This window comes from Polyodon spathula, chromosome 19 (assembly GCF_017654505.1).
Source record: "Polyodon spathula isolate WHYD16114869_AA chromosome 19, ASM1765450v1, whole genome shotgun sequence".
Lineage (NCBI taxonomy): Eukaryota > Metazoa > Chordata > Actinopteri > Acipenseriformes > Polyodontidae > Polyodon > Polyodon spathula.
In genome coordinates, this window is record NC_054552.1 from 548,069 (window position 1) to 573,004 (window position 24,936).

The 24,936-nt window shown below is 43.2% G+C and overlaps 2 protein-coding genes across 5 annotated transcripts in view; one reads left to right on the forward strand and one right to left on the reverse strand.

Moving 5' to 3' along the window:
• The window catches only part of LOC121294675 (AP-2 complex subunit alpha-2-like), a 27,616-nt gene extending 24,459 nt beyond the window's left edge, over positions 1 to 3,157 (forward strand). For all 4 annotated transcript variants that reach the window (XM_041218640.1, XM_041218639.1, XM_041218641.1 and 1 more), the window contains one exon: positions 84 to 3,157. In XM_041218640.1, the coding sequence (XP_041074574.1) occupies positions 84 to 161 (78 nt within the window). In that variant the 3' untranslated portion in view covers positions 162 to 3,157. The remainder of the gene's footprint in view (positions 1 to 83) is intronic.
• Positions 2,128 to 24,108, reverse strand: LOC121294979 (mucin-6-like). The gene is made up of 22 exons (XM_041219243.1): positions 23,930 to 24,108; positions 23,299 to 23,425; positions 21,206 to 21,413; positions 19,940 to 20,062; positions 19,609 to 19,729; positions 19,163 to 19,301; positions 15,600 to 15,777; positions 15,085 to 15,222; positions 14,652 to 14,813; positions 14,072 to 14,166; positions 13,449 to 13,581; positions 12,517 to 12,766; positions 11,739 to 11,791; positions 11,485 to 11,582; positions 10,903 to 11,048; positions 10,080 to 10,221; positions 9,127 to 9,231; positions 8,675 to 8,863; positions 7,979 to 8,218; positions 7,465 to 7,625; positions 5,882 to 6,029; positions 2,128 to 2,133 (listed from the first exon to the last, which is right to left on the reverse strand). The coding sequence occupies exons 1-22, from the start codon at positions 24,106 to 24,108 to the stop codon at positions 2,128 to 2,130; spliced, it is 3,141 nt and encodes a 1,046-aa protein (XP_041075177.1).
• Between the last annotated feature and the right edge of the window lie 828 nt (positions 24,109 to 24,936).

The following is a 24,936-nucleotide window of genomic DNA, read 5'->3' on the forward strand; positions in this document are numbered from 1 at the left end:
ATTTACATAGTCTTACATGGTATCGCCCATATTTACTAGCGATTTATGTTGAACAGTAATATTTTTTGGTTTGTTTTTTGCAGATGTATCGCCTTACGCTGCGGACAAGCAGGGAGACTGTGTCTCAGAGGCTGTGTGAGCTGCTGTCAGAACAGTTTTAATTGCTGACCATTTGGAAGAAAGAAAGAAAGCTTTCTTTCTACACCCAGGACCCACAAGCTGTCCTATTACAGACAGACATTCTCTCATACACCTGTGCTTTAAAACCTGATGTCCGTGTCCATCCAAATCCCTTGGCATTGTAAAATTTGATCATTTTTGTTTTGTCATTCCAGTTTGAAATTCTACATTGTACAGTGTGTGTTAGTTTTGTTTTATTTTTTGTTTTGTTTTTTTATAACTATCGTAGTCAGCTTTACTAATTCACCTGTTTTTGATAAGCAAAATATGTTGTCATCTTTTCATAAATACGTGTGTGTGTGTGTGTGTGTATACACACACACGCACACGCGTATGTGTGTGTGTGTATACCAAAACAGTGAAGGGAATGTGACTGGATTTTTAAAATGTTGCTGATGCTGTATCTTGTGACCTGAAGAGATCATTTGTCTTGTAAGCAAATGCACTTGACAGATGCTTAGTGAAATTAAAATAATCACTTTTTGGATACTGGAAATCTATTTTGAGTACATTGGGAGCTCATTGTTGGGGTCAAGGTGGGGATGTGTGTGTTTTATAGGGAACCTTAAAATCTCTTAATGTTCTAAAAATCTCCTCGTCAGAATTACCTAATTAATGTTGCTGCTGGTTATCTTGCAGGGATAAAGACCAGTTATAGCCGGTTTTAATGTACAGCTAGAATCAGAAATACTGAGTGTGAAGCTGGGTAAGAGTCTCTTGCAGTTGCACTCTGTTAAAATCTGTTTTACTGGGCAACCCAGATTTTACTGTGTCCAGCAAGGCTGTCATTATTGTATTTGGAAATATAATCTCCAGTATCCTCAGCACAGTGGGGAGCAGTACTGCCTGACTGGACTGTATTGTAGGAATAAATGAATGAAGATATTTAAATTTGGGCAGCAGATTTCTACGCTTGTGGTGAGTTTCTCTCTCATATACACGTGCTTGTTACAGAAGCCTGTTGTTTATTCCCGGTACAGAGATGTTAATGTGTACATGGCTGCTTCTAGTCACAAAGCCCCTGCCAAGTACACGTGGTCTGGAGTTTTAGCAGCTGTCTTAGGAGAAAGTCTGCTTGACCTCTGTCAAAAGCATTGACCTGCCTTTTTCTCTCTTTTTTTTATATTAATGAGATGCCTTTTTTGTTGCAGGTGTTGCCATGTGTAAGGTTCCAGCGATTTAGCTACAGAATATATCTTTCAATCAATTTCGTGTTTTTTTTTTTTTTTTTTTTTGTGATGCCTGCATATCTGTAAACTCCAATGGATGAAACCAGTGGTTTAAAATGTGCTCTTCTAACAGATGATTTATAATTGTTGGTAAAAAGCATGATGGGTATTCCATTCTGTCATTGAAAGCAGTGAAATTATTTCTTTGATGCTCGTGAAGTGTCACAAGGAGACAAATGGGATAAATGCAGTACATGTTTATTAAATCAGCATATAATTACAAATCAGCTATCGTTAGAATTAGACATCTGTTTACTTCAAGTGGTAAATCAGTGATTTGGTAAAGACTTACAAGAAACAGAATATATTGTTTACATTTTTAAAAGTATTTATTTATTTCTGCCATTTGATCTCTTGCACTTTAATGATTTTGGCCATTTTTTCCGTTTTTCTAGCCATTTTCGTCTGTCAACATTTGTGTTCCTCTTACTGCCTTTGCTCGTTTGACCATTTTTTGTTCCCCGCAATGCTTTCCTAAGAGGCATTCTTGATGTAGGAAACTGTAGTTATGTCATTCCTGGAATTCTCCTCACTGTCAGATGTTTTTGGTATTTGCGATCCATCACATTGGTCTTTTGTGCACTGGCATGACTGTATGTTGGCTATCTTCATTATCTTTCTGCTGTGGTCAGGACAGAGCATCTCTACTTCCTGCCAAGTTATTTCTCCTTTGCAGCAGCTGCAAAATTGTTCTAGTTGAGGTGGCATTGTGGAATAGTCATACCTGTCATATAAAAGAAAAAGCCACTCAAACTACATGCATGATTCTGAAGCGTGATGGTAATGCAATTAACCACATGTGCATTTTAGTCCCAGCAATACGGTGCTGCAAGGTTATTCATGTTTCTATATGACCCTCTGGAAGGCAATGTCCCCTTTTGAAAATAAGACATGTGATTGCATGGAGCAAACACAGGAGGGCCAAGATAATCTTTGGCTCTGCTGACTTATCAAAAAAGGATTTTCAGAGAATAGTATATTCAGCATTACAAGGTTTTATTTTTACTAATAACACCTCTCTTGGATCAGTGCAATGCAAAACAGCTGTCTGGTGAAGGTAAAAAGCACATATCTGATTTTACTGTCTCTGCGGAGAAAGGGGGACTCAGTTTTCCACCCTCAATAGCCAGCTCTATTTTCCAGCCTCTATAGACACGAACATGCCTTGCTTTGACTATACTGGAAATCAGTGTGCTGTTGTGTGCCTGTGCACACATGCTTATTATCTTACACTTGGATACCATGTATGTGTTTTTAGATCAAATAGTCATGATATTTGATTAGTAGTTATTTTGATTTGTAGGACCATATTGTTTTATACAAATGAAACATTGCACTTGATTCTTGGTTAAATTTGTACAGCATCTTACCATGATTCAGAATTGCAGGATCCTATGCATCTGTTTGTCTGAATGGTCCCATTGCAACCCTGGATAACTACTGCCTTATATTCACCGACAAGCTGACAAGCGGAAATAGTAGATTCTAAACAAAATATGAATACAACAAAAATACAGTATTGCTGGGCTGATACCGGCTAAGGTTACATGCAAGATCAAGAAATACAAATTTCCCTCCCTTCTCCCGAAATTCGACATTTTCATTTTGGTAAAATTGGTAAGCAGGGTATTAAGCATTTGTTTTATGGTAAACAGCCATTACGTATATGAAATAAGCTAAAACTACTTAAAGTTATCTGCTGAGTATTCAAGAATGAGAGTCAAAATAAAAGTAATACACGCCACTTACCTCGCTGTGATATTGTGATGTTTGCAGGGACTGTTGTAGTTGCTGAGTGTGTAGGTTGTGTTGTGGTAGATGTTGAGGGTGTAGTCTGTGTTGTAGTTGTTGAGGGCGTAGTCTGTGTTGTAGTTGTTGAGGGTGTGTGCTGTGTTGTTGAGGGTGTAGGCTGTGTTGTGGTAGTTGTTGAGGGTGTGTGCTGTGTTGTGGTAGTTGTTGAGGGTGTATGCTGTGTTGTGGTAGTTGTTGAGGGTGTGTGCTGTGTTGTGGTAGTTGTTGAGGGTGTAGGCTGTGTTGTGGTAGTTGTTGAGGGTGTGTGCTGTGTTGTGGTAGTTGTTGAGGGTGTATGCTGTGTTGTGGTAGTTGTTGAGGGTGTGTGCTGTGTTGTTGAGGGTGTAGGCTGTGTTGTGGTAGTTGTTGAGGGTGTATGCTGTGTTGTGGTAGTTGTTGAGGATGTAGGCTGTGTTGTTGAGGGTGTATGCTGTGTTGAGGGTGTATGCTGTGTTGTGGTAGTTGTTGAGGGTGTATGCTGTGTGTTGTGTTGAGGATGTAGGCTGTGTTGTTGAGGGTGTATGCTGTGTTGTGGTAGATGTTGAGGGTGTGTGCTGTGTTGTGGTAGTTGTTGAGGGTGTAGGCTGTGTTGTGGTAGATGTTGAGGGTGTAGGCTGTGTTGTGGTAGATGTTGAGGGTGTAGGCTGTGTTGTGGTAGTTGTTGAGGGTGTAGGCTGTGTTGAGGGTGTAAGCTGTGTTGTGGTAGTTGTTGAGGGTGTATGCTGTGTTGTGGTAGTTGTTGAGGGTGTAGGCTGTGTTGTTGAGGGTGTAGGCTGTGTTGTGGTAGAGGGTGTATGCTGTGTTGTGGTAGTTGTTGAGGGTGTGTGCTGTGTTGTGGTAGTTGTTGAGGGTGTGTGCTGTGTTGTGGTAGTTGTTGAGGGTGTGTGCTGTGTTGTGGTAGTTGTTGAGGGTGTATGCTGTGTTGTGGTAGATGTTGAGGGTGTATGCTGTGTTGTGGTAGTTGTTGAGGGTGTATGCTGTGTTGAGGGTGTAGGCTGTGTTGTGGTAGTTGTTGAGGGTGTGTGCTGTGTTGTGGTAGATGTTGAGGGTGTAGGCTGTGTTGTGGTAGTTGTTGAGGGTGTAGGCTGTGTTGAGGGTGTAGGCAGTGTTGTGGTAGTTGTTGAGGGTGTGGTAGTTGTTGAGGGTGTATGCTGTGTTGTGGTAGTTGTTGAGGATGTAGGCTGTGTTGTGGTAGTTGTTGAGGGTGTATGCTGTGTTGTGGTATTGAGGGTGTAGGCTGTGTTGTGGTAGATGTTGAGGGTGTAGGCTGTGTTGTTGAGGGTGTATGCTGTGTTGTGGTAGTTGTTGAGGGTGTATGCTGTGTTGAGGGTGTATGCTGTGTTGTGGTAGATGTTGAGGGTGTAGGCTGTGTTGAGGGTGTAGGCTGTGTTGTGGTAGTTGTTGAGGGTGTAGGCTGTGTTGTGGTAGATGTTGAGGGTGTAGGCTGTGTTGAGGGTGTAGGCTGTGTTGTGGTAGTTGTTGAGGGTGTATGCTGTGTTGTGGTAGTTGTTGAGGGTGTAGGCTGTGTTGTGGTGAGGGGGTGTATGCTGTGTTGTGGTAGATGTTGAGGGTGTAGGCTGTGTTGTGGTAGTTGTTGAGGGTGTATGCTGTGTTGAGGGTGTAGGCTGTGTTGTGGTAGTTGTTGAGGGTGTATGCTGTGTTGTGGTAGTTGTTGAGGGTGTGTGCTGTGTTGTGGTAGATGTTGAGGGTGAAGGCTGTGTTGTGTTAGTTGTTGAGGGTGTATGCTGTGTTGTGGTAGTTGTTGAGGGTGTATGCTGTGTTGTTGAGGGTGTAGGCTGTGTTGTGGTAGATGTTGAGGGTGTAGGCTGTGTTGTGGTAGTTGTTGAGGGTGTATGCTGTGTTGTGGTAGTTGAGGGTGTAGGCTGTGTTGTGGTAGATGTTGAGGGTGTATGCTGTGTTGTGGTAGTTGTTGAGGGTGTATGCTGTGTTGTGGTAGATGTTGAGGGTGTGTGCTGTGTTGTGGTAGTTGTTGAGGGTGTAGGCTGTGTTGTGGTAGATGTTGAGGGTGTATGCTGTGTTGTGGTAGTTGTTGAGGGTGTGTGCTGTGTTGTGGTAGTTGTTGAGGGTGTAGGCTGTGTTGTGGTAGTTGTTGAGGGTGTAGGCTGTGTTGTGGTAGATGTTGAGGGTGTAGGCTGTGTTGTGGTAGATGTTGAGGGTGTAGGCTGTGTTGTGGTAGTTGTTGAGGGAGTATGCTGTGTTGTTGAGGGTGTAGGCTGTGTTGTTGAGGGTGTATGCTGTGTTGTGGTAGTTGTTGAGGGTGTGTGCTGTGTTGTGGTAGTTGTTGAGGGTGTGTGCTGTGTTGTGGTAGTTGTTGAGGGTGTGTGCTGTGTTGTGGTAGTTGTTGAGGGTGTGTGCTGTGTTGTGGTAGTTGTTGAGGGTGTGTGCTGTGTTGTGGTAGTTGTTGAGGGTGTGGCTGTGTTGTGGTAGATGTTGAGGGTGTATGCTGTGTTGAGGGTGTAGGCTGTGTTGTGGTAGTTGTTGAGGGTGTGTGCTGTGTTGTGGTAGTTGTTGAGGGTGTAGGCTGTGTTGTGGTAGTTGTTGAGGGTGTAGGCTGTGTTGTGGTAGATGTTGAGGGTGTATGCTGTGTTGAGGGTGTAGGCTGTGTTGTGGTAGTTGTTGAGGGTGTGTGCTGTGTTGTGGTAGTTGTTGAGGGTGTATGCTGTGTTGTTGAGGATGTAGGCTGTGTTGTGGTAGATGTTGAGGGTGTAGGCTGTGTTGTGGTAGATGTTGAGGGTGTATGCTGTGTTGAGGGTGTAGGCTGTGTTGTGGTAGATGTTGAGGGTGTAGGCTGTGTTGTGGTTGAAGGCACTGTTATGAAAATAACAAGAAAGGCAGAATAGGTATGGGTTAGCTTTTCCTTTACAGTTTCATCCATAAAAAGTACTATATTGGTGAAATTCAGTAAATATCACACTTTTGTAAAATTGAATAAATAAAGAAATATTAGCCTTATGTTATCTACTTTAGGGAATTTTAATGGTCTGGACCGACTATCTTGCTGATCAGACTAGACACATTTTTAAGATCATTGGTTTGATATGGACCCCTGTAAAATGAGACTGGCCCAAGCCTGATATATTTCCTCATTATATTTGGAACTAAATATTACCAGAATGCCCTTAGCAGATTGTTTAATCTGACCCAAGTTAATTCAGAAAACCAGGACTGGGTTTTGCTAATGGTTTATAATTACTGACCACGAAGAGAGATTAAAAAAAAAAAAAAAAAAGCTGCTTCACTCACCGGCACAACTGACGCACATCTTTTCATCTTCATCGTAGTAATCATTAGAATTGCACGCGTAGCAGCCTACATAGCGTGAAATATATGGTATAGCAATCATTACAAGCAGACCCACACACAATCCCAAGATGCTTGACTTAGAAAAGCACCTCAATCAACCCCACTTTATTTCCCCTTGTGGAATTCTTTTTTTCCTGTTTGTTCTCCTTTTCTGCTGCAGCTACAGCAGTTAAAATGAAGAGTCTTCGAGTTTTAAACATGATGGAGGATATGGAAGCAGGGCTACTTGGAACGGAGCAGCTGCTTGCAATGCTTTTTGTTTTCTTGTATTTCTCTGCATACCCTTTATTGTTCAATGTAATTTCACAAAGGGCAGCAAAGAAGACTTGCAAAAGACTCAAGTTTGTTATTGATTTGCAATGGAGTATATCAAACTGTTAGCGTTTACTTCACAAATTACCAGTGCTTAGCATCTTAAAATACAATAATAATAAAACAAAAAGCTGACTGGAATAAGAGCCTCTGCGAATGACCTCAAACATCATGAAAAGTTAAGATGACAAAAACCAAGCAGAAGCCATTTCTGCGCTCATGAGAATGATTTTGCTGTTTAATTAAATGCACGAGAGATGTCAGAACCTACCTTCGATGTTGTGGGTTATCATTTGTCTATCAACGCTGAAGGGACATTCACAGGGCTGGTAGTGCCAGGTGCAGTTTTTATCTCCATTATATTGATTTGTAACCTTCGTATGGGTATTGTAAAAGTCACAGTAAACAGCTATGGAAAAAAGGAAAGGTTGTCATTGCTGTATATTCATCATCAGGCAAGCGCTTCTCTGCATATGAAGAGATTCTAACAGCCGGGAATAATGAAGAATCTGGGGATCGATGTGGCACGCAGTTGAAGGAGAAGCCTTGCAAGAGTTTCTCGTTGTGGTGGGTGTACATAAATATGATACATTGACCAGGCAGCCTATTGACACAAATTCTACCAAACTCACGGCAGAAGTCTGGCCTCCTCCAGTCGACACAGATCCCATTATCCAGACACAGTTTGGCATAGATGGCAACAGAGTTGCACACACACTCGCAATCCCCACCCACATCACATTCACAGGTGTCGTGAACACAGGAATCGTAGAACTTGTTGTATTGGACCTGGAGACGCAGAAGTACATGTCTACAACTCAGCACTGCATATCTTTTTATTTGGACAACCAGACATGCATTTCTTACCAAAGAAGTTTTCACAATAGCTCATGAACAACTTACAGACCTTTTTTTAAAAGCCTAAGCATCTGATTTATAGCTTCGTGGCAGAAACTAGGACTTTTTTCTTTGTGTTCTTGTATCAGAAGTTTTATGTTTCATGTGCAGAATGAAAGTGAAGGATTATTATTGTTTTAGAGAACAGGAAAAGGTAAGGGTTTTTAATTGAGACAGCATGAAATGCAGGTGTGCACAGTTTAATATCATGGCCGTATTTGTGAATAAGAATCAGTGTTGCTCACCAGTTTGTGGCACTCATCGAATACGTTGCTGAGGATAATGCTACACTTTTCCTTAGCCCATTTGAGTCGATACGGGTTCTTTATACAGGGGTCAGTGTATTCTGGTACTTCCATGCAAGCGGGGTCCACCCTCCATGAGTTGAAGAATTCCTTGACATACGATGACAGAACACCATCTCGGAGCGTCAAGTCATCAAGTGCCTTCCCATTGAAATTGCCACACAAACCACACAGAGACATCTAGGAGAGAAAATGCAAATATCTTAGACAAAGGGGCTCTGTTTAATAATTGTCAATATAAGTGTATACAGTCCAGTTAGTGTGCATTGCGAGGCCTCAACAGATTCCAATTTTTTTTTTTTAAAACAAACATTTTCTGTTTGGGTGAGGGTTGATGGTCTGTTGTTCGGGATGCTTTACCATTCCAAAGTGAAAGGAGTGTAGAAACAGCCTCTTGGGTTTGTGTGAATTGATGTTTTCCACACAGTCCAAGAAAAGCAGTGATCATCACAAACCCAAGCAGCTGTTTCTTCATCTATTTCACCCTGAAGAGTAAATTAGCCAGATCAACAGCAGCGATCTTATCGTCAGCACCTGATTTCCGTGAAGAGCTCGATCCGCATAATCGAATAATTGGTTTGTGCAGCACTATTTTTTTTCTGAAATGATTTTGAGGGAAACAGTCAATTGCTCTACCTCTGTGACCTTTGTAAGATGGATTAATAAGTTAACATTTTTATTCCAGATCAGAGTGACCACGGCGTTACTGATGGGAATTGTCATTGTGATGATCAGATTCATGGAATTAGACAGCACTTTGAACACATCGGTTTTATTGTCCGGTGTGATCTTGTATTTCCCATCTTGCAGCTCCAATACAGCTGTCTGGAGGGGGGAGGAAGAAAGAAGAACGTCATAAAAGACCATAAAGTTTGTCACTTATTTGCAATGGAATCGAATCAAACTGTTACCCTTTCAGTTTCACAAATTACCAGTGCTTACAATCTCAAAATACAATAATAATAATAATAATAATAATAATAATAATAATAATAATAATAAACAAACAAAGCAAGCTGATTTAATTTACAGCTGCATTTTGCAATGATCCATTCACATATCTTTTGGGAGTCATCACGGAAACTTACCTCAATGGTGACCACAATAACTCGGGAGCAGGTCCCTCCACTACCGCATATTACATTTGAGGACACAATGGAGAAATAGCCATTGATGCTATCGCCACAGGAATCCTGAAAGAAACGCCAACCATGGTTTCATGCTGAAATGCCTGAAGAACAACGACTGCATATCATATCAGCTAATACCACACCAGCAGCATTCGAGCCATTGTAGCTAACAGAATAATTCCATAAATTAAACTTGCACATCCAACAGCTAACTATGTCTCAAATGTGCAGTTTTGAAGAAATAAGGGTTATTTCCTTTTAAAGCCTGATATCTTTGACTATTTTAGATTAAAGGAAACTCTTCCTTGTACTTCCTGAGTCATTTCAGCTCAGCAGTGTCTTCTGGGTCAAAGCATGTCAGTCAGTGGGTGGAGGAGCAGCTGTTTGGTTTCTGATGGTAAAGAAACCAGTGAAGGGGTGTGGACAATTTCCCTCTGTAGATGAGATGACTAAGAAAATATAAGACTGTTAAAAAGCATGGCATGTGAATATTCAATGAGGGGGGTCATGACTGCTTGTGTGGGTGTGGTGAGAGTGGTGATCACATGACTGCTTGTGTGGGTGTGGTGAGAGTGGTGATCACATGACTGCTTGTGTTGGTGTGGTGAGAGTGGTGAGAAGAAGCCACCCCCCCCCCCCCCCCCCCCCCCCCCCCACGAAGAGGACTGGGACTGCCGCATTAAGGTGGGGGTGGTGGAAGGTAAGATTACAACTGGGATTGTGACGGCAGTGATGTCATGAGAGAGCAATCATTGTCCCCCAAATGTCATCCTGAACTTCTAAGAGTTTTCTTTAACCTAACTAGAACATGTTTCTTTCAAAACTTTTGGAGAAACGGCATGGAACTATTTTGTTAGTTACAAATACTGGAGGATCTCACTCCTGAGGTCATCAATTAATAAAGCCTTTACCGTAACCAACGTGTATTCACAAGGCCCATCAAAGGAAAAGGAGTGACTGTCGAAGGTGATCAGATGTCCTTCTCCGTACTGGATGCAGGCTCCTGGACAGAAAGCATTTTTGACACAGATCCATGTGCCTTGTTCACACGTGCTGGGGCAATGGAAAGTGCAGTAAAGTATACGAAAATGCTGTGAGGCCAGCAGGGGTAGATCTCACACAAGGGCAGTAAAGCCCATTAAATGCAGTGGTAAACCTTTCAGTGTCAATACTACCACCCTGTAACCCCTTCTGCTACACAAGGACTTGAGCAGCTGTTCAAACAGTTTCTTCTTAAGGTAACACTTTAAAACAAGTGTCTGTGATTATTTCATGTGTATTAAGGGAAATGTTATGAAGTCATGCTTGTGACTTTTGAATTAATTTGAGAGCAGTATGAAATCAGGTGTTAGTTACATCGGAATTACAGACACTTATTTTAAAGTGTTACCCTTCTTAACATACATTTGAGAGTGACTCAAGTATCACAAGGAGGAAACTAACAATTTGGATGAGCAGATCCAACCTGTCTGTGAATTTTGAACCCTGTTTTGTGCACCTCATTGCAAAAATAGGAAATGTTAGCATCATTATTTATTTGTGGGACACATATAAAGACACATAAACCTTAAAGGGTTAACTGCATGAATCATGTTGCTGTTATCTCCCAGCTACCTCAATTCCAACAGCTATGTGAAACTAATCATTGTGAATGTGTGAATTCAAAATGAATAATGGTGTTGCATGATGAATGCGTACTAAATGAATTCCTGATGATCAGGTAAGAATCCCTACCATGCTTGGCAGTGCATCATGATGGTTTCGTTCGACTGGTAGAATGTGTTTCCGTACTTGCAGGAGCAGTTATCAGACGTCACACAGGATCCCAGTTCATCCATATAGGACCCCTCTGGGCAGAAACAGTCCGTTTCACAAGCCAGCTGACAACAACAAGACCGTGAGCCATAGGGTTTAGTGCTACAGGGCTGGGCTTCCTGTTTTCTTCTTAAGCTGCATGGCAGTGGCTGCTTGATAAATACACTTGTATTTCATTTGGTCAACCAATGACTACACTAGCAGGATTCAGTATATACATTCAAACAAGGACAGACACAGTTATCTGGGGACACCACCATTTTAACAGAGTGCGTCCCATTTAAATAGCCAAAAGCAGACTTAAATGAGAATCACCACAATGGGATTTAAAAAAAAACAAACTATTGTACAAAATATATACCCCACCTCTCCAAAGCCTTGGCTAGATTGCAAAGCTGCACACTTCAGAGGAATAACACACATGCATGCCATATTAGATGTGCCTGTGCTTGTGGTGTACATCTACTGTATATAATGACAGCAAGGCAGTGACTAACTTACACATATATTGTCGATCCTCAAGTTATGGCAGGTTGGGGCGCACACAATTTCATTCTGGTCCATACAGGTATGGTAGGTGGCTGGTGGAGGGCATCTATCTGGATGGGTAAAAGAAAGCATGTTGTATTAGTCAGAAAACTGTCACAGCAGTGTTGTTCATGTGTAGACCAGTTTTATGCTGCAAGTAGATGATATATACATAAACTTTACAGTGCAACTGCTACAATTTAAACAGTAAAAGCTCTTGTTCCTACCATCCTGAACACTCCTCATCCCTGTACAATCCAGCTCCCCCATTCTGCAGGTGCTGTAAAGAAGCAAGGTAGAGCACGTCAAAACTCGAAAGAACTAAGAAATCAACAAATCAAAAACTGCTAACTGCTTTCATTAACTGGCTTGCAACCTGACATTATTATTATTATTATTATTATTATTATTATTATTATTATTATTATTATTATTTATTATTATTATTATTAATAATAACAACAATAACGTTGCCATGAAAAGGAACAGATTTTTGTATTTTGTATTGGAATGTACCCCTAATCCTATCCCTAACACTAAACCCCAATGCTAACCCTAATCCTAACCCTAATGCTAACCCTAACCCTAACCCTAACCCCACCCCTAACCCTAACCCTAATCCTAACCCTGACCCTAATCCTAACCCTAACGCTAACCCCTAAACCCTTAGCATAACTTCAGCCAAGATATATGAAGAACTTTGAGCCAGTCCGCTAGCAACACAGGTAGGGGGGCTCGACTGATAACACTTACACACCATTCTCCTTGCTAACCCATCGCATAATCTATCTGCTTTGTTTTCATACTGCAAAATAACCTTACTACTCTCTATCATCAGACTGTTTCCAAATGGATACTCCCTTCACATGCGTGGGTCATGTTTAACAGCCCATGTGCAGTCTTCAGGCTGGGATTCTGCACAGCGTCTCCATGCTCTATGCAAGGAGTGTGTTGCTCTTATTGGCAGGGCCTCTCACACTGCAGAACTAGAGGGAGTCCCCCTACCAAACGAGGCCCTCCAGGGTAGTGCTGTGGTCCGGAAGGAGGGTCATGTTGTTATCCAGGTAGCAGGGGCAGTTGTCCTCGGTGACACACTCGCCCAGGTGGTCTTGGTAGGTCCCGGTGGGGCAGTTGCAGCCCTCCACAGGCACGATGCTCAAGAAGCACTCCAGGTCCTGGTTCACTTTGGAATGGCAGGTGGTCCCACACACCTCAGTGCTGTAGCTGAACACCTGGTTCTTTGGGCAGGTAATAGCTGGGAGAAAGTGTGGAGCAGTCAGGGTGAATTAGCCTCCTCCTCCAGGCTGAGCTCCCTAGGTTGTTTATTCTGAAGCGTTTCGATGGTCCCTCCTTTAAACATTTGTTTTGCGTGGTATTGTTGCAGTTTCCCCCCCATGCTTTTCCCATGGTTATACTAAGCATTTACCATAGTGTACCCAGGTTTGCCTTGTTTATTAATACACTTCACCATACCTTGCAGTTCATTACAGTGCTTCCCTATGCTTTACCATGCCTTCACTGTGCTTGATTACACTTTGCTGTGCGAAACTGTTATAAGAGCCATCATAATGCTCTTTTATTCTCTTTGTATGCTTTTATTGTGAAGTGCTTTGGGATCACTTCTAGTGAAAGGTGTATTATTATTATTATTATTATTATTATTATTATTATTATTATTATTATTATTATTATTATTATTATTATTTATCAATGTAATTACAGCATGCTCCTTGATGAATGCTTTCCGATGGATCAGTTGTCCATGCTTTTACCATGCTTATACAATGCATTTACCAAACTTGACCAAGTTTTAAAAAATGCTTTGTCAAATGAGATTTAGCACCATGAGTTCCTGCACTGAGTCTAAGCTGTGCACTGTCAGTTCTATGCTAATAATGCACCTGATCTGCAATGACCCCTTGATCTCTGATACTCACTGCAGGCCTCTGTCTCGTTCCTCCAGTTCTCCAGGATCACCCCCTGCTCTGCACACGCATGGGCGTACGCCCCCAGGGAGGCACATAGATAGGACTGGGTCTCCTCATAGTTACAGCTGTCATATTTGCACCTCTGTTCTTACAACAGAAAAAGGGATCAAATACGTTTTTGATAAAATCCACAACCGTCAAAGACCTAGTAGTGCCACATTTAAAAATATTAAAAGAAACCCAATAACAACTGAAGACACTGACAGACAGCTAGTCAATACTTCTATTATGAAGTTTGATACAGTACAATAGAGGGTTCCCTTACTGTATTTAACACAGATTTCAAAACAGGGACTATTGAGAACTGCAAATACGTGAATGTGTTAAACCTGATTATAATGTTTCTTCTTCCTCTTCTTATTAGCCTGTTACTAGCCTGTTATAATCATCCACACTCATACTACATTATAGATGTACCATTAATAACTATAATGAAGTGTTTCCCATTAATGTAGTGACTCACAGTCAGTTAATCACAGTACCAGTACCAGCCCTCAAGCCTGTGGTAAAAACGCCTCTTGATAGACTGCGAAATCAACATGCGGGAGGAAAAAAAAACAAACAGTTCTTACCTTAAAGTATTCACTGGGGTCCACAAGAGAATGACATTTCCCAAAGACGCTAGTGTTGTTTAAAAGTAGACTGCAGTGTGTTTGAGCAAAGAGAGCTGGTAAAGCAAACATAATAACAATGAATATGATAATGTCAGCTAATCTCCACTTCTCAATCACATTGAAAAATTACTGGACATATTGTTTTTGGATTAATGGTAAGAAAAAAACCAAACACAAATACTTTTCTGGAATCAATAAATGAGTCTCAGGGTGCACATAAAAAAAAAACAAAACAGACTGTATCCAATAAAAATGAGATGTCGCTTACTACATAGTAACAACAATGTAATAATGTGTAGTTACATTGTAATAACATTATAGCAATAAACAATCCTGTGAATGTAAATACAGGGTAATTACAAAAAGATTGTAGAAACTGTTGACATTTTTTTTATTCTGCAACTATACATGTAGCTAGATTGTAGCTAGACAACTAATTACTGTGCTTTTACAGTGTGATTGCAATGAAGTTAGGGAACAAGCATGCATTGCAGCAACTGTGCATATCGTTTGGGGATTCGTGTTTCGTGTAGCTCACCGTTCAGCATGCTGGAGCTGCAGGGATCAGGATCCCTTGCTTTGGCTTTTGTGCAATGTTCTGTTTGCCAGGAATCGATGAAACGAGTGACCGTTCCCTCCTGGACCCCCATGCTGTTCATGAAGTCGTCTGTGGAGTCTTCGTTGTAATTCCCACACAATCCTGGAATAAAACAGAGAGTGGCACTATTAAGAGGCACTGCTCTTCAGATCATTAAAACAGACCCCACTGAGACTGCAAGTCTTATATTCTGGTGTGACCCTGCCTTGGCCCTAAACCAGTTAATAAGATGTTGTGCACCTCTTGGAAAATATACTGCACAGTTGGAGAATTCAGTTTGTGTGAGGTTGACTGCATTCTCCAAGCCTGCTGTACAAGTGAAGGTTTTGCCCTGTAAAACTCTGATACAGAAGCAATACAGAAGTGTCCTCACCCTTAGTGGTGTCAAACAGGTCAATAGTGGCATGCATATAGACAACAAGGATGGGCTGAGTCTGGATCTGCAGCATCAGTCCGAAGTCAGAGTTCATTTGCACATAAGTTGAGGACTGTCTGAATATAATGAAGTGATCTGAAGGAAGAGAAGGAGACGCACTCAGTTTAGCATTCAGAACAGCTTGGAACATCTGGATGCCTGCTACTCATCCAGCACAGGGGCTTCACTGGCATCAGGGCCCATGAATAAGCATTTGCTCTGCATGTTTTTTGCAAGCTAGATCTTGGTGACAAAACAACTTAAGTTGACATAAGCATCATGTGACAGCATTTTCTGACCCTCTAGTTTTGGTTCCCAGCCCTGGGTGGGAGAGGCTGAAAGGTTGGTGGAGAAGGAGGCAAACCCAGACTCCAAAGAGAGGTAAGGTTTAAATGGACCTGGCTCCAATACTGTTGTTAATGTGTGTGGAAACCCTAGCCTGACAGCTGCTGACTCTGTTCAAGTCTCCTTACCTGTTTTAAAGGGTAGTGTTTGGATTCCTTTGTTGAAGATCTTGACGTCTTCTTTGTCAACCGTGATCACAATATTGGAAGACACATATTTGATGGCTGTTAAACAGGTTTCAGAGGACGAGATTCCGCACTTATCAAAGACTCCCAAAACACGGCCTTTATCTGGCATCATGGGGCTCTTAAAAACAAACAAAGCATTACTGCTATCACTACTACAACTACTAATGATATGACCTTGACCAGCGCGTACTCACGCAGCGATGACGTCAGGACCTCACCTTGACCAATGTGTACTCATGCAGTGATGACGTCAGGACCTCACCTTGACCGGCGCATACTCATGCAGCGATGATGTCAGGACCTCACCTTGACCAGCGCGTACTCACGCAGCGATGATGTCAGGACCTCACCTTGACCAATGCGTACTCACGCAGCGATGATGTCAGGACCTCACCTTGACCAGTGCGTACTCACGCAGCGATGATGTCAGGACCTCACCTTGACCAGTGCGTACTCACTCAGTGATGACGTCAGGACCTCACCTTGACCGCGCATACTCACGCAGCGATGACGTCAGGACCTCACCTTGACCAATGTGTATTCACGCAGCGATGACGTCAGGACCTTACCTTGACCAGCGCGTACTCACGCAGCGATGATGTCAGGACCTCACCTTGACCAATGCGTACTCACGCAGCGATGACGTCAGGACCTCACCTTGACCAGCGCGTACTCATGCAGCGATGATGTCAGGACCTCACCTTGACCAGTGCGTACTCACTCAGTGATGACGTCAGGACCTCACCTTGACCGGCGCGTACTCACGCAGCGATGATGTCAGGACCTCACCTTGACCAATGTGTACTCACGCAGCGATGATGTCAGGACCTCACCTTGACCAGTGCGTACTCACGCAGCGATGATGTCAGGACCTCACCTTGACCAGTGCGTACTCACTCAGTGATGACGTCAGGACCTCACCTTGACCAGCGCATACTCACGCAGCGATGACGTCAGGACCTCACCTTGACCAATGTGTACTCACGCAGCGATGACGTCAGGACCTCACCTTGACCAACGCGTACTCATGCAGCAATGATGTCAGGACTTCACCTTGACCAGTGCGTACTCACTCAGTGATGACGTCAGGACCTCACCTTGACCGGCGCGTACTCACGCAGCGATGATGTCAGGACCTCACCTTGACCAATGCGTACTCACGCAGCGATGATGTCAGGACCTCACCTTGACCAGTGCGTACTCACTCAGTGATGACGTCAGGACCTCACCTTGACCGGTGCGTACTCACGCAGCGATGACGTCAGGACCTCACCTTGACCTACTCACGCAGCGATGACAGGACCTCACCTTGACCAGTACTCACGCAGCGATGATGTCAGGACCTCACCTTGACCAGCGCGTACTCACGCAGCGATGACGTCAGGACCTCACCTTGACCAGCGCGTACTCACGCAGCGATGATGTCAGGACCTCACCTTGACCAGTGCGTACTCACGCAGCGATGATGTCAGGACCTCACCTTGACCAACGCGTACTCAGCAGCGATGACGTCAGGACCTCACCTTGACCAGTGCGTACTCACGCAGCGATGATGTCAGGACCTCACCTTGACCAGCGCGTACTCACGCAGCGATGACGTCAGGACCTCACCTTGACCAGTGCGTACTCACTCAGTGATGACGTCAGGACCTCACCTTGACCAACGCGTACTCACGCAGCGATGACGTCAGGACCTCACCTTGACCAGCGCGTACTCATGCAGCGATGATGTCAGGACCTCACCTTGACCAGCGCGTACTCACTCAGTGATGACGTCAGGACCTCACCTTGACCGGTGCGTACTCACGCAGCGATGACGTCAGGACCTCACCTTGACCAGCGCGTACTCACGCAGCGATGATGTCAGGACCTCACCTTGACCAGTGCGTACTCACGCAGCGATGACGTCAGGACCTCACCTTGACCAACGCGTACTCACGCAGCGATGACGTCAGGACCTCACCTTGACCAGCGCGTACTCACGCAGCGATGATGTCAGGACCTCACCTTGACCAGTGCGTACTCACGCAGCGATGATGTCAGGACCTCACCTTGACCAACGCGTACTCACGCAGCGATGATGTCAGGACCTCACCTTGACCAGTGCGTACTCACTCAGTGATGACGTCAGGACCTCACCTTGACCGGTGCGTACTCACGCAGCGATGACGTCAGGACCTCACCTTGACCAACGCGTACTCACGCAGCGATGATGTCAGGACCTCACCTTGACCAGTGCGTACTCACGCAGCGATGACGTCAGGACCTCACCTTGACCAGTGCGTACTCACGCAGCGATGACGTCAGGACCTCACCTTGACCAGCGCGTACTCACGCAGCGATGACGTCAGGACCTCACCTTGACCAGCGCGTACTCACGCAGCGATGATGTCAGGACCTCACCTTGACCAGCGCGTACTCACGCAGCGATGATGTCAGGACCTCACCTTGACCAGTGCGTACTCACTCAGTGATGACGTCAGGACCTCACCTTGACCAGTGCGTACTCACGCAGCGATGATGTCAGGACCTCACCTTGACCAATGTGTACTCACGCAGCGATGATGTCAGGACCTCACCTTGACCAGTGCGTACTCACTCAGTGATGACGTCAGGACCTCACCTTGACCGGTGCGTACTCACGCAGCGATGACGTCAGGACCTCACCTTGACCAGCGCGTACTCACGCAGCGATGATGTCAGGACCTCACCTTGACCAGTGCGTACTCACTCAGTGATGACGTCAGGACCTCACCTTGACCGGTGCGTACTCACGCAGCGATGACGTCAGGACCTCACCTTGACCAGCGCGTACTCATGCAGCGATGATGTCAGGACCTCACCTTGACCAGTGCGTACTCACTCAGTGATGACGTCAGGACCTCACCTTGACCGACGCGTACTCACGCAGCGATGATGTCAGGATCTCACCTTGACCGACGCGTACTCACGCAGCGATGATGTCAGGACCTCACCTTGACCAATGCGTACTCACGCAGCGATGACGTCAGGACCTCACCTTGACCAGCGCGTACTCATGCAGCGATGATGTCAGGACCTCACCTTGACCAGTGCGTACTCACTCAGTGATGACGTCAGGACCTCACCTTGACCGGCGCGTACTCACGCAGCGATGATGTCAGGACCTCACCTTGACCAATGTGTACTCACGCAGCGATGATGTCAGGACCTCACCTTGACCAGTGCGTACTCACTCAGTGATGACGTCAGGACCTCACCTTGACCGGCGCGTACTCACGCAGCGATGATGTCAGGACCTCACCTTGACCAGCGCGTACTCACGCAGCGATGATGTCAGGACCTCACCTTGACCAATGCGTACTCACGCAGCGATGATGTCAGGACCTCACCTTGACCAGCGCGTACTCACGCAGCGATGATATCAGGACCTCACCTTGACCAGTGCGTACTCACTCAGTGATGACGTCAGGACCTCACCTTGACCGGCGCGTACTCACGCAGCAATGACGTCTGGAACTCACCATGACCAACACGTACGAGCACACTCCATGGAAACGATACGTCAGAGAATCGAAGGTGGTGACAAAGGACCCTCCTTCCACGGCACAGTGCTGCGAACAGGGGTACTCCTCACAATCCCACTTGCCCCCGGTGCACACACTGAAAAACACAGTTTTAGTTACATTTAAACGCTTTCATGCATGGTGACCTCATATGTAGATGGATGCAAAAACAATTTGCTGTGCTTTAACGATGGGACACATTTATAAGGGGAATCAAGGCCCTTTTTTATTTTAAATACATTTTAAAAAATGCATGCTGAATACAACCAGTCTTCTGTGTTAGATGTATACTATGCTCCGAGAACAAGCAGAGAACATACAGATAAATAGAAGATTCTCATGTGGTGGATTGAAGAGGATCCTACCTATCCCATAACACGGAGAGACTGGGCAAACTGGCTCACCAGGTCCTGCAGGAGTAATTCACTGTATCCTGTGGCCGATACAGAACCCCATTGAGGACACAGGGACACTCCATGAGATGCACACAGGTACTGTTCTTAGAGATGTCATCAAGGATTGTTCCTGCAATTACATATTACAATAAATAAAGATCAATGGATATTTAAAAACAATTAAGGGATTTATTGAATACCCACCGATAAATACTTCTTAAAGACAATTCTGACTACGAGTAACGAGTCTCTGCACACTCCTTCCAGTTTTTATAATTCCAACAAAAGAACACTTAAGCAATTCCAGTTTATTTAGCTCAAAGATAGGAGGATCCCTCACCGGCTGGACAGAAGCAGCCGTAGATACAGGAAGTCAAGCAGCTGAATTGCGGGTTAGTACAGCTGGGAATGCAAGGATTTCCACATTCTTTGAACTCCTGGTTTGATGGACATATTTCAGGAGCTAGAATAGAAAGAAAACTCTGCAGTCAAGCTCAAGTTAAGGGCATCAGAATATTACTATTAATGATAAACCACTTGCAGACAGAGATCAGCACATCTTAGATGTAATGACCAGCGTTGAGAGATACACTGTCGTTATGGATTCTGTCAGATGAGATGAGGTTAAAAGCTTTAAAACCAGGAATGCAGACGAGCCCGGCTCTTTTGCACGGTGTTTAAGATGCTCGCTTGCAGAGCGCAGGTCGCCGGTTTCTCGCCCAGCCTTCGTCCTGTTACATGAACTATCAACTGACTGTAAAATTAAAATAGAAATTTGAAAAACCAGAGGGGATTGAATTGATGGTGGAATTTGGCTCCGTCAGCATCTTAGATCAACTAAAACAAACATGTGAAAGACAATCTTGAGAAACACACCTTTAATCAGGATTAATTTGAAATTAGTGAGTAGAAACATTGACTGTTAAATCCTTGCGCAATGCAAAGGGATACCGAGCTGATTTTCAAAATCTCAAAGTTGAAACTACTCGGAAAACAAAAAGACCCACTAAAGTCGAACAAGACCTGTTCAAGTTACAAATGTAGAAATAAAAACAGCAGGTATTGAATTCAAGGCAGTTTAAGTACACTTTTGGAGTGAAGAGCTTTGCAGATCAGCCCGATTGTTCTTTACCCAACAAACCTTGGCAGCTCTCCACTCCTACTCACTGCACCCACATGTGCACCTAACTCTGCCTGATCAATGAGGTTATGTCACCGTGACTCGAGACAAACAATAGGTGCCCTCTTATTTAACAAAGGCTTTCTTTCGCTATACTGTAACAGCATCAGCTATGCTTCAGCTAACCAGGTGATATTTTATGGTAGCTTTCCCAGTGCTAGCGTACAGTTAATTATACATTTCGTTTTGGCAGCACTTCAATCGTTGAAATAGTGAATCTAAGAGAGCTGTAAAAAAAATAACCAAAAGGAATCACACCGATTCCACGTAAATAAATGTACTCCTTCAGCAAAGACAATACAGAGGTCTTGAAAGCTAGTGATGGTGTATCGCAGTTCATCTTAATAACACAGCATCAAGTGTCCAGATCTGTTATCACGATTGTCTTGATTACAGCACAGCAATAACACATCTCTCTGAACTCACAGCACAGGTCCTGGCGTCTCCAGTTGGTGACAGGCTGTAGTTCCCAGGAACACCTCCTGGAGTACTCGGACAGGGTGCCACAGCTACTCTCCTTGCTGCCCTTGGGAGTGCTGTTACACAGGTCATACTGGCAGCGATAGATGTAACGATCTTTGTGAATTTCACAGTCCGGCGCTACCATGTTCAACAGCTCTGTGCACAATGTGAACTGCAGACATCAAGAGAAAGGGTTACGCACTGACTTGGGTAAGAAAAGAGAAACAAAATAATCACTTCCATCCAGAAAACACTTTATATTGTGTCTCTAATCACAGTCTATTTACATATTAGTTCCTGAGTAAATACATGTGTACTTACACGAAGTTACAATGAACTTAATATGTACTTTTGTTTGCATGATACAACACTAACCCTAACTCTAATTCTACTCTAAACCCAATCCTTTTCTGATACAAATGTGTACTTACATATTTCGTGCAAAAGCATTTAAATACATTGTAACTATGCACAGTGGCACTCTAATTATATGTAAGTACACATGTATAGTAATAAATAACTACTAAGTAAGAGCACAGTAATTAGTGACCCTTTATGTTTTCTGGGTGTCACTTTACATGCAGACAGGGACTCTCTCACTAATATTACTTACATAATGAGAACAGCCTTCCTCCAGGAAACAGCTAGTCTCCAAAGGCTGGCACACTTCAGTGGGGTCGTCCAGTTTTTGTAAGTTAGCGAAATGGAATGGCTCGATTTTGCGATCTATCAGAGGCACAAGTGGTACTAATTAATTAATTAATTAATTAATTAATTAATTAATTAATTAATTAATTAATTAGGTTTTTTTTTTGTTATTATTTAGTACAATATGCCCTGGTTACTTTAATTACGCTCAAATAATGCATTAATTACTAAGAGTGTGCTGTTACCTGCCACTCCTATGGAATTGCTTCCATTTCAATCAGTTTCGGTCAGTTCAGTTCTAAACTGGAAAAGCTGTTCTTTCAATCAGTTGACTTGTGTGTCTGATTGGAAGATTATGTTCCCCTCGTTTTTAGTTTCATGCAGAAGCTGTGAACTGACTGTGTTTATGTTGTTGCTGCTATCAGACAAACCCTTAGCAATAAACACATGCTGCTCTACAGTCACAATGCATGCTTAACCACAATGAAGCCTTTTCATTTGGAAATCACACTGCATTTACATGCAATAGGAGGCTCTGCATTTGCAATGCAGTTATTAGGTGACCACGTGTCATTAGACAGGCCTTTAGTAGTTTTACCTACCGCCTTCGACAAATTCATTCTTCAAAGGAAGTCCGTTGAAGTCCCCACAAAGACCACACATTTGATTTTCAAACTTCTTTTCAATTTTCACCTGAAAGGATGTAAACAATCCATTCTCTCTCAGTAAAGTATGTTTATTTTAGGTCCACAGGAAGGGCATGGCCAGCACAGGTACATCTCAACACTGCAGCACGACTACAAAGAGAGACCTGGATAGACCACATTCGAGACAATACAATACAACAATACAAGAATTACAAACATTACTATACATTAAGAAATAATGTATAGTATTAGAACACCCTATTGCTTCAGTTGTTTTCATTTGTTGTGTGTATGAAATCAAACCACTGGAACTGAAAATTCTGGAAAATGGTAAAAATAGGCAAATTAGTGACTGTCTAATTTAACTGATGCCTTTAATAGTCTGCACATGCAATTCATTTAAAATAGGAAGAGAAAAGGAACACAGAGCCACAAATGGTTACAAGCATAAGACTTTTCAGAAGTTATTTAAGATGCCTAATTAAAGCACACCGTGGTCTAACATTTTCACACACGAGTAATAAGTTACTCAGTGATCTCAGAGCAGCAGCATCTCAGCCCATTGAATTGAATGAAAAGACGAGGGCTGGTCGCGAACCGCAAACCACACGGTGCAAAGACGAACGTCTCGCCATTCAACTGAAGAGCAAGCTCTGTAGTCTATAGGCAATGCATGTCTTAGGCTGATGTCAGTTAATTTGAACCCATCAGCCGCAAAGACGAGATTCATTGCAGAAGGTTAAGATTATAATAGGTACCCACCATCAAGTAGTCCTTATTATTCCACAACACAGTCAGTTCCAGTTTGTCGCGTTTTATGTACAGCTGGATAAGGCTGCCGTATGGTTTAATCTGGAACCCAGCTGAACTGTAAGGCAGCTGAACATCTCTGGTTAACAGGGAACAAAAACCCAGGGAGTTAGAAGAAATGATCATCCAACATTCTGAACCAGGCCATCATGACAAGCCAATCAAATCATTTGCACACTGTCTATCCATGTGCTGTTCATGTGGTTTCACTGGTTATTAACAGGGAATAAAAGTTGATCACAGTAACGTGATTAATGTAAAACTTATTCAGCTTAAGGTAGGGGGGTCCCATCCCGGAGCTGGAAGGCCAGTATTCCACTCCTGGTTTAACAGGTAAAATGAGAAAATGAACTACATCAAGATCTGGATGGAGGTTTAATTGGGTACAACAGGAGTGGAAGGGTCATCTTTATCTTTGCCCCCCCCCCCCCCCGGGCGTAAGGCCTCTTCTAGATGGCATTTTCGTTTGCACCCTAGAATATTGTTTAGATGCATTATTGACGGTTTATAACGGGTCTTTAGACACAAGTGTCACAGTTTTATTGATCTGCAAGGACAATAAGGGGCTTCCCCGTGCACTCACTGTAAAGAGCCGACCGAGATCACTCCGTTGAGCACCTGGATGTTGACGGAGGGAAGATCAACAAGGATTCGCTCGATGTTGCCCGAAGACGCTCTCTTTAGCTGGACGTTGAAGAGAGGGAAAGTGTTCCTGCATTCTTTTGCGAAAATGTAGTTGCAGGTGCCGGGGAACTCGAACATGAAGTTGTCAAATGTGTTATAATGGCCGAATCCCCATGTACTACACACTTCTTTCTGACTGCCTGCAGCAGAGACATGGCAGAATGCTGGTTTGCAATATTCCCACGTGGTACTGAGCACAACTATCATTTCCATATGAATGAAACAAACTTACTGTATGCATCTTGCTCAGAGCTGCTTCCTGGATCCACGTTCATCCAGTATGGTGCTTTGGTGACCTCTTCTACAGTAAGAGAATTGCACGCACAACTTTGTCGCTCATGAGATATATTTTTCAAACTTTCCATTGTAAAAATGCATTTTGCATGAGATAACCGTTTCTTTGTATGCTGCTAATAATATGCATTATTTTATTTGATCTAACCTGTTTAATAATCAGTGTGCATCTTCTTTCTCATTTACTGGCAAGAGTGTAAATTAGTATTTGAGATTTCATTTTGCATTAAGAATTATTATTATTATTATTTTTTTTTCCAGGAACTCAATATTTTTATTTCACAGGCCACTCTGAAATGTATTTCCTTACCGGTTGGTGGCACACCAGTAGCGTAGAAAACTTCAGGGGCTGGAAAGCTATTTAAAAGGTCTACAAAGAAAGAAATTTTTTTTGTTTTGTTTTTTACGATAAACACACATACATATATATATATATATATATATATATATATATATATATATATATATATATATATATATAATTTTATATCGGTCTCTTGGGTGTAACTCCACATAACCAAAATCACGGTAATAGTTTTACCCCTACAATGTTACATGAATTATACATTTATACACGTTTATTGTGATAATAATTATGATACAATTACATAT